This window comes from Eublepharis macularius, chromosome 2, assembly GCF_028583425.1.
Source record: "Eublepharis macularius isolate TG4126 chromosome 2, MPM_Emac_v1.0, whole genome shotgun sequence".
Taxonomy (NCBI): domain Eukaryota; kingdom Metazoa; phylum Chordata; class Lepidosauria; order Squamata; family Eublepharidae; genus Eublepharis; species Eublepharis macularius.
In genome coordinates this window covers 6,329,885-6,349,960 of record NC_072791.1, presented here as the reverse complement: position 1 = coordinate 6,349,960, position 20,076 = coordinate 6,329,885, and the positions used below count along the sequence as shown (strand labels likewise).

At 45.4% G+C, this 20,076-nt stretch overlaps 1 protein-coding gene across 1 annotated transcript; it reads right to left on the bottom strand.

Annotated features, from left to right (window-relative positions):
- Positions 1 to 1,768: 1,768 nt before the first annotated feature.
- TBPL2 (TATA-box binding protein like 2) lies at positions 1,769 to 19,836 on the bottom strand. Its single transcript, XM_054972265.1, has 7 exons — positions 19,786 to 19,836; positions 16,163 to 16,566; positions 13,058 to 13,145; positions 8,616 to 8,707; positions 5,980 to 6,147; positions 4,470 to 4,564; positions 1,769 to 1,848 (listed from the first exon to the last, which is right to left on the bottom strand). Exons 1-7 carry the CDS (start codon positions 19,834 to 19,836, stop codon positions 1,769 to 1,771), a joined length of 978 nt encoding a protein of 325 aa, XP_054828240.1.
- Positions 19,837 to 20,076: the final 240 nt, after the last annotated feature.

Genomic DNA, 20,076 nt, shown 5'->3' with positions numbered 1-20,076 from the left:
AGAGTCCAGGAGCACCTATAAGACTAACAAAATTTATGGTAGGGGAGGTGCTTTCGTGAGCCACAGCTCACTTCTTCACATTTATGTACCCTATGGCGTTGTTTATGGAAATGCCCTTGATACTGATTGTACTACTCTCACACTGTGTAATCCGCCTTGAATCTCAGTGAGAAAGGCGCGATAGATAGATAGATAGATAGATAGATAGATAGATAGATAGATAGATAGATAGATAGATAGATAGATAGATAGATAGATAGATAGATAGATAGATAGATAGATAGATAGATAGCCCTGGAGAAAATGGCTGCTTTGGAGGGTGGACTGTATTGCATAATACCTTGCTGAGGACGGTCCCTCCTTTTCGCCAAACCCTCTCCAGGCTCCATCTTCATCAAAATCTCCAGGAATTTCCCAACCTGGAGCTGGCAACCCTAAATCCCTACCTTTTACATAACCCTGTGAAAAACCCTGCATTTGGCTAAATGGGGTGGGGGAAATCTGTGTTGCCATCCTCCAGTTGGGGCCTGGAGTTCGCCTGGAATGACAGCTGATCTCCAGGCGACAGGGACCAGTTCCCCTGGAGGAGATGGCAGCTGCAGAGGGCAGACTGGATAATATGGTGTCACGTGCCCGCTGAGTTCCCTGGCAGCTTCCTCTCTTCTTAGTGTTGGGAATATTTGCAGTTTTCCTTGTAGAAAATGAAGGCATTTATACTTTTAAATACCATACATATGTCAGTTAGTACAATTTTATTATGCTGTCCAAGTCAAAATGCATCATTCATATGTTGTTAAAGCAGCAAAATGGGTTTCGTTTTGAAAGGAAACTTAGTATTCCATATATTTCCATTTTTCCCTGTGCTTTCAAAATTTCTATCATTTTACATCTCTATTGCCCACCTTTTTTTCACCACAGAACTCTGGGCAGTGGGCACAAGTCTCCCACATGCACACTGTTTTCTTCAGCGAGGGAGCTCCATTATACCTCTCCAAACATATCCTGAGACCAAGTATAAACTGCACAGCCAATACAAATCCAGAAGAGTTAGCCGTGTTAGTCTGTAGCTGCAAAATAGTAAAGAGTCCAGTAGCACCTTTAAGACTAACCAACTTCATTGTGGCATAAGCTTTCGAGAACCACACCTCTCTTCGTCAGATGCATCTGACGAAGAGAGCTGTGGTTTTCGAAAGCTTATGCCACAATGAAGTCGGTTAGTCTTAAAGGTGCTACTGGACTCTTTACTATTTAGCTAATTCAAAGGCTCATAAAGTTCAGTGGGGCACAGTCCCAAGTACAAATGCATCAAAAGGGGTCCAAGGCTTCCTGCTACCCAATGTGAGAATCTACATTCAAACCAGCAATTCAAAACCAGGGTGTGGTGTGCATCTGCCGTAAATAAGCCAGAGTTAAGAAAACTTCCCACCTTCTTTCCTTGCAAAGTTAAAAAGGAAGTTTTCCCAGGTGTCTCGCCAGGGGAGGGACTAAGGTCGGCACATGTCCATTGCGCACTTAGGGGTTAAAGTAACAAACTGTAGTGCAAAGTGTAAGGGCAGCATTGAGCCCCACCAGCAGCAGAAACCGCTATATGGCTAGACAGTGATATCTCTGATCTCTGATTTGTTACTTGTATTTATTTTACATTCAATAACTCTGTCTAACAAGAAAATATTCTTTAAACTACAATGCAGTATTCCAAATCTTAAACGAGCGCTTAAGACCTTATAAAGCACATGCAAGCTTATCAATTCTTCAGAAGTTTTTATAATTAAGAGGGTTTTTTGAAGCCCTTCAGAATAGGATAGATATTTTCAAATGCTTCGTAGATCTCTGATCGGTCTTTGGCACCTGAGGGGAGAAGGAAATGGTTCCAAAATTAGTTTCAGTAAAAATCTCACTCGTAAAAATTGCTGGTATGGATGGGCAGGGGTAGGAAGTGGGAAAGTTGTATGTGATGTTTGATCTCCTAGGATAATGTACGAACAAAGTACAGGGCAGAATTTAGAACATTTTTAAAGAGCGCAGACCTTTCGTTCCTTCATATCAGTCCACAGCCTTATGACGCCACCAGAAGGGCTTGCACCAGAGCAGAGAGTGGCCCTTCTGCCAGGGCAATGCCAGAGCGAGTGCTGACGATAACCTTTTCAATGCTGGACTGGACAGGTCAGCATCATTGATAGATCTAATAGTCAGCTGGCTCACCCTCTGTGGTTGATAAAGATTGCAAAAGTCGGCCACCCACAAACAAGGTAAGGGTTTTTACCTACTTAGGAAGGGGCTCCCTAAGTATGCAGGAAAAAAGGGGGGTATATTCTGTAAATATGACTCCCCCAAAATATAAGCCTGATGTGGACTAAGTGTACTCTGGGAAGAACGGAATGGCAAGATCCACTTAAAGGGGAAACAAAGGGGCAGGAATTATTCTGCCCAAGCCCCTAAGAAGTGACAGAATGTGGGAGGGTATTTCAAGGTGTGTGCGGGGTTTCCAAACGGTTCCTTCCTTCCAAAATCCCTTGCAGGCCCCCATCGTGTTTCATCTCTAACCGGGAGCTAGACTACCTCACAGATCCAAGGTTGAAGCTCCATAGCAGTATCTATCCTTGGCGATGGTGTGTCAGGCTCAGATATCTGGCATACCATTTGAAAATGCCACTCACAAGTCTAGCTGTTACCCCACATATACTCTTCTTCCATGAGTGTCTTTAGCAGCAGCAGTACCGCCCTGCCCCCCCCAGTATGGCAGCTGGGTTCCAAAGCTTAACGAGATAATGTGCAAAATAGTCCTTTCTGATAAACTTGCCCGTACTTTCCACCAACAATTCAGAGTTTTCCCATCTAGAGTGAGCCATCACTCTCTATTCACACTTCCAACACCAGGCTTGATTGACAGCCAATTATCCAGCCTCATTTCCCCCCTACCGTGCCTTTAAAAGTTTTGCTTTGCCCTAGCCCCATCACCTCCATGACTGGAGGCAACTTTTCACAAACCCTGCTTTCAAATTTGCGTGTACCCTGTCAGTACACCAAGATTCAACACCTTGTTCTTATTTGAGGCCGTTTCCACACGTCCTTAAAGGGACAGCCCCACTCGCCAAACACGGGCGGTTTTTCCACTTCACTCCAGATGTCTACGTTTTCAAAACGGTTGCAGGCTGTTTAAGCTTCCGTTTTTTCAGCATCTTTTCTGGAACCGCGCTTCCCCACAGCACTGAAAAAACGTGTCATGAATGTCTGTACCCCTCCATCCACATTATTGTTCTAGGGAATGCTAATTGTCAATACTGTGGTTTGATTTCATATTACAATTGTCATTGCTGTAAGGGATGCTAAATGTCAATACTGTGGTTTGCTTTCATATTACAAATATTAGATGCATCACTTTCGTTTCTCTTCTTCCCTGCCTGAGAATGCAGCTGGGTAATCTATGTATTGATGGTTGTTGTGGGTTTTCCGGGCTGTATTGCCGTGGTCTTGGCATTGTAGTTCCTGACGTTTCGCCAGCAGCTGTGGCTGGCATCTTCAGAGGTGTAGCACAAAAAGACAGAGATCTTCAGAGGTGGCATCTTCAGAGGTGTAGCGCTAAAAGACAGAGATGTCTCAGTGTCACTGAGATCTCTCAGTGTCACACTGAGAGATCTCTGTCTCTTGGTGCTACACCTCTGAAGATGCCAGCCACAGCTGCTGGCGAAACGTCAGGAACTACAATGCCAAGACCACGGCAATACAGCCCGGAAAACCCACAACAACCATCGTTCTCCGGCCGTGAAAGCCTTCGACAATACAATCTATGTATTTCTCTGAAGCTCCCCGAAATGACCTTGGATGTCTGAAATGTTACCATCCCTTTCTATCTTGTCTAGCTGATGTGGGAGCAAAAGTTTCCCAGACTTTTCCTGCTCAAAACTGTGGGTTAGGGAAGAGGGAAATGTTTGAGTATTTTAGATCTGTACTTTTCTCAAGCGTCTATTCCTTTCAAAGAAGCTGTACTGCTTGGATGCTTCTTTGGCTCTAAGTAAATTTTTTGGACCTGTGCATATGGAAAAGATCTGATTTTTGAATAAAAGTCATTTAACCAAGGACCTGTGTCTTGCTGAAATGATCCAGGGATCTGTCTGCCATATCTCATCATCCATAATCTGACAAAATGGAAGCCAAACAGCCTTTTTGAAAATGTAGATGTTTGGAGTAAACTGGAAGAGCCACCCGTGTTCGGTGAGTGGGCCGTTCCTTTAAGGACGTGCGGAAACGGCCTGACAGGCAGACATTCCAGACTAAAAAGGTATTCTCGCTCATTTGGGAAGATGCCCAAAGATACTCTTGCTCATTCCTAAAAGATCCAAGCCTAATGAGAACTAAGACCCCACAGCCTGTTAATTTCAGTAGGACTTGAAATTGGGAGGGCTTCTCACAAACTGGGACCACCACATTTGTTTCCATGGTCACACCTAGAGCATGCAGACTTTACTTACCTGTTAATACAACTTTTCCGGACACAAAGATAAGTAATACAATTCTTGGTTTGACCATTCTGTATATAAGGCCAGGAAACAATTCTGGTTCGTAGCTGTATTTAAAATAAAAATAAAAACTTGGTTTAAGAATAAACTAATTTGTTTCTTGTAACATTATAACTTTTAAGAGTTATTCTGTGCTGTGCCAACAATCTCATCTGTGGCATACAGAAAATGCCTCTGTTACCCCATCTTTATAATTTTAACATTTCCATGGCGGTGGTAGAGGGTGCCCTCAAGTCATAGCTGATTTATGGCAACCCGGGGTGGGGGGGAGATTTAATGGCATGAGATTAACAGAGGTAGTTTGCCATTGGCTGCCTCTGCAACCCTGGCCTTCGTTGGAGGTCTCCAATTACTAACCAGGGCTAACTCTGCTTAGCTTCTGAGATCTAATGAGATCAGGCTCACCTGGGCTATCCAGGTCAGGGCAACATTTCTGTACAGCTGCACAAATACGTATTGGTAAGACATATTGGCCCTTGGGAGTTTTTTTTTAATCTGGCCCGAGAACTGCTAAACAATTTCTCACAAACATCAGCCCAATAGACTGCTAATGAGCTGGTTAGGGTTGCCAGCCTCCAGGTGGTAGCAGGAGCCTGAACTGATCTCCAGGCCATAGAGCTCAGTTGCCCTGGAGAAAATGGCTGCTTTGGAGGGTGGGCTGTATGGCATTATACCCCGCTGAGGTCCCCTCCCTCCCCATCCCCTGCCTTCTCCAGGCTCCACTCCCAACATCTCCAGGAATTTCCCATCCTGGAGCTGGCAACCCTAGGGCTGATGCTCCTAACAAGTTGGAATGGCCCTCAAACTGTTGGAGGCCCAGATGTGGCCCATTGGCTGAAAAGTTTGCCCTTCCCTGATGTAGGCCATAAAATATTGTTATTTCTCAGTATTACTACAAGAGTCTTTTACAATTTTCTACACAGAGACATAATGTCAGGCTATGGCAGATAGACCCCTGTACCATTACAGCAAGAATCCGGGTTCTTGGTTAAAAGGTTTTATTCAGAAATCAGATCATTTCCACAGATATGTCCATAGGATTACTTAGAAGCAAGGTAAGCAACTAAGCAGTAACAGCAGGTTGACAGGAATACTCAAGACGTGTGAAAATCATTCTATTATAGAGCACAATTACACTCCCCCCCCCCCCAACTGTAAACATAACTTTTGGCACAAGACTGCCCTGGGAGATCCTCACATATTTTACAAATCGACTCTAGACACTAGGAAAGTACAAGATTAAAGTTGAAACACAGTAAGTCATGAGAATGAACGATTACAAGGTCAGAAGCCCTGGAGCTTCAAAGGAATGAGATAAGGCACCTGCAGCTTCGTGAGGCCTGTGAAAACGAAGCAGTTATGGCATTGGCAATGTGACATCAAGGCACAGCATTAACAATGGTTCTTAGTGACAGCTCAGCTGGGAATAACGGCACGGATGGGGTACAGACATGACACATACCTACTGAATTGCTGGTGAGTTAGAACCAAGCCTTCCAGCCGGATGGGGAACCTCACATCGCAACTGCCCACCATGTTCTGTATTTTGAAGTCCAAGAATTTCGCCGGGAACCCGAGTTTCTGCACCACCCGCGCATACTTCCTGGCAGCCAGCCTGGATTGCTCTTCGCTGCATAGACCGCACAAGAAAACAAGAAAAGAAGTCCATCAAGAAGGGCTGTAGATTCTCTGGGTGAAAATGCGAAGCGAAGAACCGTTACAAAAACTGAGCAAATGGGTATGCGTTTACTGTGAACGATTTATTCTACTTCTTCACTTAGTGGGGAAGTACAATGAGCTGTAAAGGGCACTGAAACCTCACCCTTAAATTCAATTAAAAACCTGATATAAGTTATTCCCACATGGCAACCATTTTGCACAGTTCAGTCATTCCTCTTCTGATCTAGAGGAGTTAGCTGTGTCAGTTTGTAGTCGCAAAATAGTAAAGAGTCCAGTAGCACCTTTAAGACTAACCGACTTTATTGTAGTATAAGCTTTAGAGAAAGACAGCTCTCTTCGTCAGATGCATCTTCAGCTTTCAAGAACTGCTCTTTGTCAGGTGCATCGTCAGCTTTCAAGAACCACAGCTAACGATGCATCTGACAAAGCGAGCTGTGGTTCTCAAAAACTTATGCCACAATAAAGTTGGTTAGTCGTAAAGGGGCTACTGGACTCTTTACTATTCCTCTTCTGCAATCAGTTGCAAGCAGAATTAAAATGATGTTTCCACACTACACTCAGGATAGTGCTATATTCCTCTTCAGAATCTAGCAGTGTCCCATGGGTAACATCCTACTACATGTTTACTTGCACATCCCATCTAGCAAAGGGCCCCACTTCTCTCTGCAACAAGCGTATATTTTCCCCCCCTCTTAAGAGCCTGTCAAGGTGCTGGCAGCATCTGCCATACCCATACCTGGGGGGGGTTGGGGCTGGAGGCTATGATGTGATGACAGTCTGTTGAAGCTGTGTTTCCAAGGATGTGAATTCTTGACTTCTCTCTCTTAGCCTATGCTTGCTCCTAGCCGCTGGGAAAGGAGCCCACTTAACCTTGAACCTTATGTCCTCTCCTGTACAGTTAGTTCCCAGCAGATTTGGTCAGCTTCTACAAAGGGGGGGAATGTTAGTCTGTAAATGATAAGGTGCTTGATATGTAGGCATGCCTCGTTCCTGACAAGGAACCCATTAAGATCATGAACTAGCAACTTTTCAATAAAACTCTTACCAGGGGTCATTTCGTAGAAAAAGAGCAGGCGTAACTCATTAGCATGTGCCACACCCCTTGCCATCACCAGAAGTGTGTCATTAGCATAACTGATTTGCATATGCCATACCCCCTGACATCATATATCCTGGCTGTTTTGGACCCAAACCTGGCCATTCAGGGCCCAAATTGGGCCCAGAATGGCAAAAAGGGGCTGAAAATGGCCGAAAAGGGGCCCAAAATGGTCAGGATCGGGCTGCTGCTGAGTGGGAGAGTGATCGACCACCCATCAGAGGCCTGATCGTGGCTGTTTTGGGACCAATCCTGGCTGTTTCAGGCCCAATCCTGGCCATTTTGGGCCCGAATTGGGCCCAAAATGGCTGAAAGGGGCTCAAAATGGCCAGGATCAGGCCCAAAATGGCCGGGATTCGGCTGCTGCCAGACAGGGGAGTGTTCCCCCACCTGGCAGTGGTCCAATCAGGGCCGTTTGGCCCTAATTCGGGACAAAACCGCCCGATCCAGGCCAAAACAGACCCAAAATGGCCAAAAGTTCAGTGGGTGGGGCCACCTGACATGTGACCTCTTTTGAGAACTGCCGGAACTGCGTTCCTGCACATTCCGTCTCAAAATGATCGCTGGCTCTTACTAACCAATAGTGGAGCCTTTCAAAGGTTACTTGGCAGAACCTTACTGAGACATTCCTACTTCACAGCTTAAATTATTTCATATTCTGTTTCAGTGGCTGCAGCATTTTATTTATTTATTTACATCATTTATAGCCCGCCTTTCTCACTGAGACTCAAGGCAGATTACACAGTGTGCGTCAGCACAATCAATATCGGCTAGCTCTTGGTTGGTGGGTAGACTGTACATATGTGTTAACTGCCAATTTTATAGTGAGCCAATTTTTTGGCTACAAAGTGAAAAGCAGCAATTAACGCCTCCCCCCAACAAGAAATGAAAGATAGAGGTTCAGAATTGCCACTGAACAGGAAACGATTAAGCTGAGAAACAGAAACAAAGTGAAAAAGCAAAAGCAATTTTGCCAGTCCACACTATAGCAACCAGCCTCTACTATACAAGCAGCCACCGCAAAAGTGTTTTAACAGGTAAAAGAATGATCACAAATGAAGTCTGAGAAAAGATGGGAAAATGCTCGAGAGATATCAGAACACAAACGCCTGGAAAAGACATTATCTGGTTTACAAACTAACAATGGCAACTATACACAGCTATAGAGCTAAAAACTTGCTTTAAAGGAAAAAAGCTGGGGAGGCGGGCTGAGAGCTCATATTTTCAGAGTGCTGAACAGTTCTGGTCAGATAGGCTTTGAGGGAGAAGGAGTCATACTGCTACGTTTTTCTAGATTCCCTGTAGAAACAAAATCATCTTACCTTTTTGCCCCTGTGCAGACCATTTTGCCAGAACTAAATATCAGGGCTGTCGTTCGTGGTTCTCTGATTCTCATGATCACAGCGGCAAACCTCTTAAAGTTCAAGAAAACTCAGGTTACCACTTAGCAAACTCCAATGCTAACCTACTGCATTTAGCCGACGCACAAAAACTTGGATGGGGTGTAGTGCGTTCTAAGAATCCTCAAGCGTAACGTTTTTGCCTGAGATAGTTTCCTGTAGGCTGTAAGAGTTTCTCCTGCTGATTATTTTGACATTATAACACTCTAATTTAAATGTAAAGAATTTCTGCATAAAGCAACTCTCTCTGGAATTTATTTACATTTGTAATTTTCCCGTCAGAAAAAAAAGCCCTGCCAATTTCCCACGAGTTCTGTCAAATGTTTAAGTGGATTTTCAAGCAGCCATTTTAGCAGCATGTGTTCTGACTAGAAGTGGCTTGAAATTTTAGCAAACACAACTTTATTGCAAAAAAAAAATTTTGTTCACAGAAGGAAGGAATGTGTGTTTATATATGGAGAAATAAGCATACCATTTAGAAGCTTGAAATTCTTAAGCAGGCTGTTTTTAAAAGGTAGTAGGCGTTACATGGATTTTGTTGGGATTTTTTAAAGGACATTTGTTCAGGGCAATGAAAGAAAATACTGTCTCAGTAGGCTCAGTGTAAAAGGGGACTCAGTATGACCTTCCTAATGACAAATGAGAGAATCTTCTCTGTTTAATTTCTTTTTACATTTGTTTACGTTTTTGACAGCAATTTTGATTCTCTTTTCACCATTGGTACATTAATCTGCAAAGTGTGCTTATGTTGTATGGTTTTTGTATGTGATGAATACAGTATTTCAGGGCTTTTTTTCTGGGAAAAGAGGTGGTGGAACTCAGTGGTGGAACTCAGGAACGCACAATGATATCACTTTGGGTCAGCTGGAACAAGGGGGGAGTTTTTTAAAGTTTAAATCGCCCTCGGTGAAAATGGTCACATGGCCGGTGGCCCCGCCCCCTGATCTCCAGACAGAGGGGAGTTTAGATTGCCCTCTGTGCCGCAACGGCACGGAGGTCAATCTAAACTCCCCTCTGTTTGGAGATCAGGGGGCGGGGCCACCGGCCATGTGACCATTTTCAAGAGGTGCCGGAACTCCTTTCCACTGCGTTCCTACTGAAAAAAAGCCCTGCAGTATTTATTTATGTCATTTATAGTCCACCTTTCTCACTGAGATTCGAGGCGGATTACATAGTGTGAGATTAGTACAATCAGTATCAAGGACATTTCCATACTGTGTCATATATAATATATATCATGTACATTATTTACGTGTCTAGCATATTTATAATGTATAATGCTAATTTTTATGCACAAGTAAAAGGAACCATATAAAATTTTGCTATATACTGATCAATTTGTTTCAAACAACACTTTTGTCCACCTTCTAGACAAGACGTTCATTTGTTTTTTTTTTAATTAAAGCATTTATACCCTGCCTTTCCACATAGTTCAAAGCAGCTGTGAAATTGGAGCTCAGTAGAACCAGCATAAATTCACGGAGGAATGATCGATCAACAGCTATTAGCCATGCTACCTAAATGGTCCTCCATATTCAGAGATAGTATACAACTGAAGACCATACGGGGGACAGCCTACTGCCTTCATGCCTGGAAATTTCCACAGTTGGAAACAGAATGCACAGCCAAAGTTCCTTACACATGGGTTGTTTGCCCCTCCTTGAATACTATTTGGAAGAGTTGGAGGGGGCAGAGCTTTTTTTCAGCAGGAACGTGGTGGAACAGAGTTCCGGCACCTCTTGAAAATGGTCACATGGCTGATGACGCTGCCCCCTGATCTCCAGACAAAGGGGAGTTTAGATCTAAACTCCCCTCTGTCTGGAGATCAGGGGGCAGTGCCATCAGCCATGTGACCATTTTCACCGAGGGCAATTTAAACTTTAAAAAACTCCCCCTTGTTCCAGCTGACCCAAAGTGATGTCATTGTGTGGACCTGAGTTCCACCACCTCTTTTCCCAGAAAAAAAGCCGGGGGGGGGGGGAGGTCTGCTTCCCCACACCATTGTGGTGCTTCCATGTATCTCCTGGGGTTCTCTTGTCTTTCCTGTGATCTTCCCCAAACGTACTTCGGAGCAATGTTTTGGGAAAGATAGCAGCAAAGCCAGAATGGCACCCAGGTGGAAGCGAGAGTCTGGAAACTTTCTGCCATTTTCTCCGCTCCTGTTCTCTGTGGCGGCCAGCCCTGCCCCAACACAGCGCTTTTGGGGAGAAAGAGCAATTGATATTGTCATAACAGTATAACAATTTGTCTATAACAGTTGCTGAATTCCCAGCTTTAATTTTTTTAAGTAATTCTCCAGCCCCTTTTGTTTTGGAGGTATGCTTTCCCCCTTATATCTGTGCAATGAAACGGGCTAGAAATTTACTTCTTTAAAAATACGAAAGCTGGAAATTCAGAGAATCTGATAGATGGATTGTTATAACAATATTCAATCGCCATTTTTAAAAAAGTAGAGACACCCCTGGTGGTGCAGTGGGGAGGGGTACGGCCACTGCAGGGGATGGTCACAGATACAGTGCAATGAAACCTGCCATGTGGAAGCCCTCTTTCTGTTGCAATGTATCTGCACTGCAGCCACAACAAAAACAGGGAAACCCCATAAGTCCATCCTCCTGTGGAAAGCACCAAGATATTCTAATCTATCCCATCCAACTGCCACCCTCCTCCAACCCAACTTCCCCACCCCAAATCCCAGCCTAGTAAGTTCTTGATTGTCTCATGAATATTGCAAAGTGTGTTCAGCTGAAATCTAGTGACTTGGAGCCAAGCTACAAGGGACGCCTGACACAGGTTGGACACTAGTCGGCTTCCCTCAAGTTTTGATGGGAAATGTAGGCATCCTGGTCTGGCAGCTGTAATGGAGAGCCAAGCTATAAAACCAGGAAGCCTACATTTCCCATCAAAACTTGAGGGAAGCTGACAAGTGTCCAACCTGTGTAAGGCGTCACTTGTAGCTTGGCTCTCAGGACCACCACAAAGTGAGCATCTTGGCTGAGCACAGACCTGAACTACTGATTTGGAACGACACAAAGCAGAGTTCACATGAAGCTGCCTTGTGCTGAATCAGACCGTCAATCTATCAAGAGCAGCATGGTCTACTCATCCTTTTCAAGGTGTTGGTTTTAACCTTTAAAGCCGTAAACGGATTGGGACCAGCATACTTGAGGGACCGTCTCTCCCCGTATGTGCCCCGGAGAGCGCTTCGTTCAGCGGGTAAGAACTTGCTGGTGATCCCCCTAGGGAGGCTCGGCTGGCCTCGACCAGGGCCAGGGCCTTTTCGGTCCTGGCCCCAACCTGGTGGAACTCTCTGTCTGAGGACACTTGGGCCTGCCAGGATCTTGTATCATTTTGGCGGGCTGGCAAGATGGAGATGTTCCACCAGGCTTACGGCTGAGGCCAGCGTCAGGACCATCATTGAGTCTCCCACCGGTCTCCGGTATTCAAGTACAGCTCGTCTGTTTGTCTGTCTCCTCTTTGTATGCTGGGGGCAGGAATGCGTAGCCAACCATCGGAGGCTTTTGTATATATATGATTTTAATTGCTGGATTTTTTGGTAAAACTTGTTATGCAAACTGTATTTTATGACTGTTGTACCCCGTCCTGAGCCCACTTGTGGGGAGGGTGGGTTAAACACCGAATAAACTAAAACTAAACTGGCAGCAGCTCCCCAAGGTCTCAGACGGAGGTCTTTCACATAGGGTTGGCAGCTCCAAGTTGGGAAATTCCTGGAGATCTAGGGAATGAAACCTGGAGAAAGTGGGGTTTGGGGAGGGAAAGGACCTTGGCATGGCATAATTCCACAGAGTCCATCCCCCAAAGTAGCCATTTTCTCCAGGTGAACTGATCTCTGTGGCCTGGAGACCAGTTGTAATTCCGGGGGATCTCCAGCTACTACCTGGAGACTGGCAACCCTACTTTCACATCATCTATTGCCTGGGCTTTTTAACTGATTATCCTGGGGATTGAACCTGGGAACCTGCATGCAAAACAGAGGCTCTTCCACTGAGCCAAAAGAGACAGAAGCAGAGGTTTGAGAAGAGGAGTTGAGGGCAGATGGTGACCGAAATATATTCAGGTGAGGCCAGGGGTGGTTGTAAGAAGTAGATCTCGAGGGAGGAGGGGAAGGAACCACTGGCTAGGGCAGACTCCTATAGCCTTCCCTGGTTGGGATATTACTTTGAGGCCTGTTTAGAACAGGTCCACTTACATAAAGTCCTGTTGGACCAGAGAACAGCCTGGGGACACTTAACATTGCTCTGTCTCTAAAGCTAAGGAACTCTGGGTCTGGCAAGAATCGTGAAGAGACCTCCAAGGCATGTTGCTCAGAGGAAAGACTGGTTACCAGCAGCTGCTACAGTTCCTACCTTTGGGTTGTATTCTGCATTTCTGGCATGAAGGGCTATGTTTTTGAGATCCAGCTTGCAAGCCAAGTTCACGGTGGCCACTATATTCCTGGGAAAGCAAGAAAGACGGGTTTTAGGGAGCAGACACAAAAGGCAAATACAGATCCCTTATATACTTGGGGGAGAGGAAGAAGGAAGAACCTAAAATGGTTACATGGCATACAATGAGCTTCCCAAAGGGTCTTCCTTCTGCAGCATCTCAGGGCCAAGCTACAAGTGAGGAATGACACTTGAACGGCAAGTGAACAGACTCACTTGCAAGTGGAGGGCAAGTGAACAGGGAGGAATACACGTGAGTCTGTTCACTTGCCGTTCAAGTGTCATTCCTCACGTAGCTTGGCTCTCAGAATCAGCAGCGTCTTGCATAGAAGGGAGTTCATGTTGGTGGGTAGCCAAGCGTGGACCCCAGAAGTGAGGTACTTGCCTCTTAGCTGAGGTGATGAAACCATTGCAGAATGGGCTCTTTAATACAGCCAGGCTCAGAGCAATTTTCATGGTTGTATCCATCAGGCTCCCTTCTTCCTCTCTCCCATGCGCATCCAAAATGCTGGTCAAGGGTCAATTGCCAATCTTCCCTGATCGGACACATGCTTAAATTCTGTCTGAGAATAATTGCCATGGACCAGGTCTCAAAACAGATGGGAGTACAGCAGGGAAAACAACATACTGTGATGGTATACCAGTGAGAATGCCTGGATTGCTTGCAGTAAATTATGAAAGGCCATTCCAGCAACAGTGGCTAGTGTGGAAACAATCATAATCTCATGAGGTGTTGCCAGATCACAAAAACATGGCCTTGCTATGGTTGAAGAGTCAAAGGGCTGAAATTAAGGGGACAAAAATGATCGAAAGTTTACCAAGATGGATTTTTGCAATTCAGTCATCCTGGAAAAAACGGGCCCAGGAGGATGCATGAGTTTCTCCCCAGTTTTCTCCTCTCCATTTCAGGGTTTTGCTCAGCCCTTCCCAGTTTATTTATTAAAATATCTGTGCCCCACATTTCCTCCAAGCTTACAGGTAATAGTTAAAACATTACAGATACCAAATAAAAAAAAACCCCAAGATACCTCACTCACTCCCCCCAAGAGTGGGGGCCACAATGGAAAAGGCCTGGGCTGTGTTGCATGCCAGGAGGGCCACCCTAAGTGCGGGACAACCTTGAGGTGTAGCAGCTTGAAGAATGTAGTTGGAGTATGGGAATATATGGGAGAAGGTGCGCGACCTGTTGCAACTAGGGTTGCCAACTCCAAATTGGGGAATTCCTGGAGATTTGGGGGTGCGGCCCGGGGATATGGTGGGGTTTGGAGGGAGGGAACTCATCAGGGTGTAATTCCATAGACCCCGCTCTCTAAAGTTGTCATTTTCTCCAGGGGAGTTGATCTCTGTCGTTTTAGTGATCAGTTGTAATTCCAGATCTCCAGGCCTCAACTGGGAGGTTATCAACCCTAGCGCCAACCTACCTGCCGCAGCCCTTACCTGGCCACTTTGTTGACCAATAAGAAGAAAGGAGTGGCTCGCTGTGGTTGCCTAGCAACATGCACCCAGCCGCTTCAAGATGATCCTGGCAGTTGTTATGGAATCATCTCTCATTGTTACTAGGCAACCAAGTGCCAGGAGGTAGCATCAGGGGAAGGCCTCATCTATGCCCTGTTGTTGGCCTGTCAGAGTAACTAGTTTGTCACTATGTGAGACAGGATGCTGGGCTCGATGGAGCACAGGTAAGGTTGCTGGCTCCAGGTTGGGTAATTCCTGGAGATTTGGGGGGTGGCACCTGGAGAGGGTGGGGTTTGGGTAGGGAAAGAACTTCAGCAAGGTATAATGCTATAGTGTCCACCTTCCAAAGCAGCCATTTTCTCCAGAGGAACTGATCCCTGTGGCCTGGAGATCGGTTGTAATTCCGGGAGATCTCCAGCCACCACCTGGAGGCTGGCAACCTTACGCACAGGTCTGACTCCGTAGGGCCCTTCTTACATTTTTATTACTTAACCTAAACATACTCATTTCTATCAGCTGAAAAATTATTGGCTGTGGCGTCAAAAATGGTGGCACAACTGAGGCAGGGGCAACTCCCTAAAATGCTGCTACCAAAAGCTATGTTGGGTGTTCAACTGCCATGTCCTAGTAGTTTGGGGGCAAGCCAGTGGTTTTTTAAACTCAATTTTCAGACAGGCAGGGGCCTAATCTAGAAAAGGATATCAGAGTGTGGGGTTTAATCTTCCCACCTGTGTTGCTTTTCTAATCCAAACCAGCCCTGGGAGGCTAATTTGTTTCATCTAAATTTTAATCCGGTGAGGTAAAAAGCAGCTCTTGGGCCCATTTCAGGTTGGGAAAAGGGGGGGGGGGCTGTTAAATCCCCTTGCCTTACAATCCCAGTCTGCATTGGGGCCAACACACCTAAGACCTGTCGCTAGGGGCTTGGAACATTAGAACTCATGATCTATGAGCCAGTTTGGTGTAGCGATTAAGAGCGGCAGGACTCTAATCTGGAAAGCTGGGTTTGATTCCCCACTCCTCCGCTTGAAGCCAGCTGGGTGACCTTGGGTCAGTCACAGCTTCTAGGAGCTCTCTCAGCCTTACCCACCTCACAGGGTGTTTGTTGTTGTGGGGATAATAATGACATACGTTGTAAACCGCTCTGAGTGGGCATTAAGTTGTCCTGAAGGGCGGTATATAAATCAAATGTTACTGTTGTTATGCCTGAGTTTGGAGTCCAAGGGCCAAACAAACCAGGCAAAAACTTGATTTGCACCCTATATGTAAACTTTATTTAGGGTTGTACTTGATGAGACAGCAGACAAGATCACTGCCTTGTGAGGAAAGTGCCAATATCCCCACAATAACCAGTCACAATGCTGCAGGGGCATGGGTCGGACCCAGCCGACCACGGCAAATTGATAAATGTACTGTGCACAGGGCAGCAAAAAACCAGGAACCAGCCCTAGATGTGTCTGTTGTTCCTTCCCACTAATGGAGCAATCCAATCCCTCTAGCGGTTGCTTCTCAAGTAAGCAAGATCAGTGTTGGGCATGAAGGTTGCATGAACAGGCAACCTTCCAGGTTACTTACTGTAACTGTGGAACGATGCCTGAACTTTCTGAAGTTGGGGTCATTGGAGTTATTGGGGTCATTGGTGTCAAGGGGGGACGGGCCCCAGATGCATCTGGCAACAGCTGGGCTGCGTCTCCATCCCTCGGCTCAGACAGATCGCTGGTCTCCAAGCCCATGCCACTGTCTTGCATTGCTGACTGAGAGCCGGACTCTTCACCTGGCACATCGCTGTCATCATGCTTATTATCTTGTCCAAGATCCGGGAGGAAGCTGAGGTCCACCGAAGAGAAGCTAGTCGAGAAGTCTTTGGTTGGGTCAGGCCGAGCATCAAACGACACGTCTGGGATTGAGGAAATGGGCAGATCTGTCGCAAAGGGACTCAAGGGAGCATATGCTTGCGGGCTGCTTGATGCAAGACCATCCTTCAAAAATATAGAAGAGACAAATGGGTTGAGTGTGGAATGCTGGCACAAGTCTCATAGGTTCTGTTTTGAGCCTCTGCCTTGAACAGTATCAGAAGTAGGACCCTAGATTCTCCGGTTGTCTCTTACCTGCCTTTATTGGCTGCAATGCCCAGAAGCATTCCTGCCCCAAGCCTGGCCCCTCTAGAAGCTATCAAAGTTGTCTCAACCCAGGGATCACCCTCTAAGCACGGTCACCCTCTTTAAGATCACATCTGAGGGTGAGCTGTAGGCTATGAAAGTTTACTCTAGAACAAGGAGTTAGCTTTTAGAACACCTCAAGAAGAAGACTTCTGCTTCTTCCTGAGGTTCAAAGATTTCTCATGTCGATCTACAACGGCATCAGTCTGAGCAGAACAGTTGCAGGCAGTTGTTTCCCGACTGCCTGTCCACCTGCATTCTCTGCTGTGGCTCCCATGCTATGGAATGGCCTGCCTGATGAGGTCAGCAAGGGTCCCAATCGCTGAGATTTCTGCAAACTATGTAAAAGTGAATTATTTAGGAGGGCCTTTTTTAAACTGGGAATCGGGCTGTACTGGAAACAAAATATTTCAGAAAAGCGCCTACACTGGAACATATGGACTGTTACTGTAATTTCTGCATTGCTTAACATGTCGTGTTAATGCTTATGCTTTGCTTGAGCTGTTTTCAGATTATTGCAGTCCAATTCCTATTAAATTGCTTATGGGAAGTCTTATCCTGTTCTTTGTATCTGGCCTACAGTGTGTAATCTGCCTTGAGTCTCCGTGAGAAATGCGGATTGTAAATAAGATAAATAAAAAACAAATTCATGAAATAACTGTATCAAGATACTTTTTATGCAAAACACTCCTAGAAAGAAAGCCACTACCCTGGTCAGATCACCCCACAGGAAATACAATAATAATATAATATTAGTGATTTTATATATAGATTAGACAATTCTCTGCTAACACTATGTAATGGGGTGGATTCTTTCCCCTTCCTACCTCTTCACTGGGAAAAGTTCAAAGCCTTACTCCAACTTAAGTGACTCTTCCTCCAACAGAAGGTAGGATAGGGGTTGGATCCTCAGATGGGACACTACCAAAATGAAGAATGGCTTAAAATAACTTGAATATAAAGAGCCACTCAAGAAGACATCTTGTACAACAGTCTCTAGGGAGGGAAGGTGGCATGGTATAGCCCCATCTCATCAGATCTCAGAAGCTAAGCAGGGTCAGTACTTGGATGGGCAACCACCAAAGAAGAATCTACAGAGGAAGGGAATGGCAAACCACCTCTGCTTTTCACTTGCCTTGAAAGCTCCTTGCTGGGGCTGGGGTCACCATAAGTCAGCTGTGACTTGATGGCACACACACACACACAACAGTCTCTCAGTCAGAGAGCCAGTTTGATGTAGTGGTTAAAAGCGGCAGGACTCTAATCTGGAGAACTGGGTTTGATTCTCCACTCCTTCACTTGAAGCCAGCTGGGTGACTTTGGGTCAGTCACAGCTTCTAGCTCTCTCAGCCCCACCCACCTCACAAGGTGTTTTGTTGTGGGAATAATAACAACATACTTTGTAAACCGCTCTGGGCGGATGTTAAGTCATCCTGAAGGGCAGTATATAAATCAAATGTTGTTGTTGTTGTTATCAATCTTGTAGTAGAAGTAACGGAGGTCATGTGAGTGGAAGACAGCAATCCAAGCTGAATTCCTGCAGCACTGGAGTCTCTAAGCCAACTGAGAAGCGGACGTTGTCAAACCAGCAGCCTGGGCCTGAGAGGTCACTTGGTTCGGCTTGCACTCTAACCCTGGCTGAAATCCTGCCTTGTTTATCTGTGCTCCCAATTCCCAAACGGCCCTTTTTCTTGACCCTCTCAGGCATTTCAGGTGCATGGTGGGGTCCCAGCATCTATGAACTCGGCTCATCTTCGATCAAGTACCCCACATTAATATTTTCAAAGCACCTCTCTTCAGTCACAGCGGCACTCATAACCATGCTTACTCAGAAGTAAATACATCAAACTCACAGGACTTGCTTCTGAGTAAATATTGTACTGGGAATGTTACCAAGTGGCATCAGGTGAAGAGAGGATTCCGTCCTGTAGCTTCGACCACTTGCAACTGGGAAAGACCAAAACTCCTGTCTAAAACTCTGGAAATGCATTGCCTGACTCAGCAGAAAATAGGTAAATGGGGCGGGGGGAGGAGAGTATTTATACAGTATACATACATTCAAGTTTTAGGGAGGTCTAGTGTTGTATAGTGGTTAAAGTTCTGCTTTTGGAGACCCAGGTTAAAGCCCTCACACTGCCATGGGAGTTTGCTGGGTGACTTTGGGCCAGTCATACACACTCAGCCTAACCTACCTTACAGGGTTGTGAGGAGGATAAACTAGATGTGAGGAGAATGATGCAAGCTGCTTGGATCCCCATTGTGGAGAACGGTGGGGTATAAAGGACGATGTAAATAAAATGCCTTGCGTGCTCAAAAGAAACACCCTGTTTACACATGCAAGATTCAGATTCAGTAGCATTTTAAAGACCAACTAGATCTCCAGGGTATGAACTTTCGAGAGTCAGAGCTCCCTTCGTCAGATACAAAGGGTCATCGTTAGATATAAGAAGTATCTGACAAAGGGAGCTCGGACTTTTGGAAGCTCCTACCCTGGAAATCTTGGACTTTAAGGTGCTCCTGGATCCAAATCTTGCTCTTCTACTACAGACCAACACGGCTACCCACCTGAAACTATTTATAGATTAAGCATTATCATCGTTAGAAGCACCGTAGAAATTTTTAATATCACCAGAATAAAGCAAAGGAGCATACAGAAATATCTAAGATACTTTTATTCTGCCCCTCCTTTGAAGCCTTCTCATTTACATGCACAGTTGCCCCGTCCTCCAATGATCGTCACACCAGCCCTCTAAGGGAGGTTGGACCGAAAGAGTAACTGGCCCAAAGTCACCCGGGGAGTTTAATTGCAGAGAAACACAGCTCTCCTCAACACTGTAACCATTACACTGTCCGTCATATACAGTTTGCGGAACTTATACCTATAGGATTCACCTGTTGGAAAGGGCAGTTCACACTCCTTGGATAAAGTACAGGAGATAGAAATTTAAATTATTCCTGGACCTTCCTAGTAATGCTAGACAGGGAACAAGGACCACCCCCCAAAGTCTTGCTAGCCTAAATTCAGCGTCCTTACTCTACCTGGCTAGTGCATTGGTCAAGGTAGCTTTCCAGGAAGAAATCTCCATCCATGGCTTGCTTCTTTGCCACAGAATAGAATAAAAGCACATGCGAACGCCATCACCACTTATGGAGATAGGGGGTGGGGTGGAATTGCTGTTCAGGAAAGAACCACAGTAGCTCCAGCTGAAGACAATTGAATAAATGAATGCATTTGACTTGAATGAAGATCTTTCCTTATCTAAGAACAAAAAAAAATCAGGTGTGGGTTTTTTCTTGAAATTTTTGATCCTTTTGATTGTAAAATAAAAA

Bases quoted from the DNA above. Each gene is read 5' to 3' on its own strand.
- TBPL2 (XM_054972265.1), bottom strand. From the start codon at position 19,836: ATGGATGGAGATTTCTTCCTGGAAAGCTACCTTGACCAATGCACTAGC. The intron at 13,146-16,162 runs GTAAGTAACCTG...TTGCTTTCCCAG, and splicing joins GGCATCGTTCCACAGTTACA to GAATATAGTGGCCACCGTGA. The intron at 8,708-13,057 runs GTAGGAACTGTA...TTGAACTTTAAG, and splicing joins ATGCAGAATACAACCCAAAG to AGGTTTGCCGCTGTGATCAT.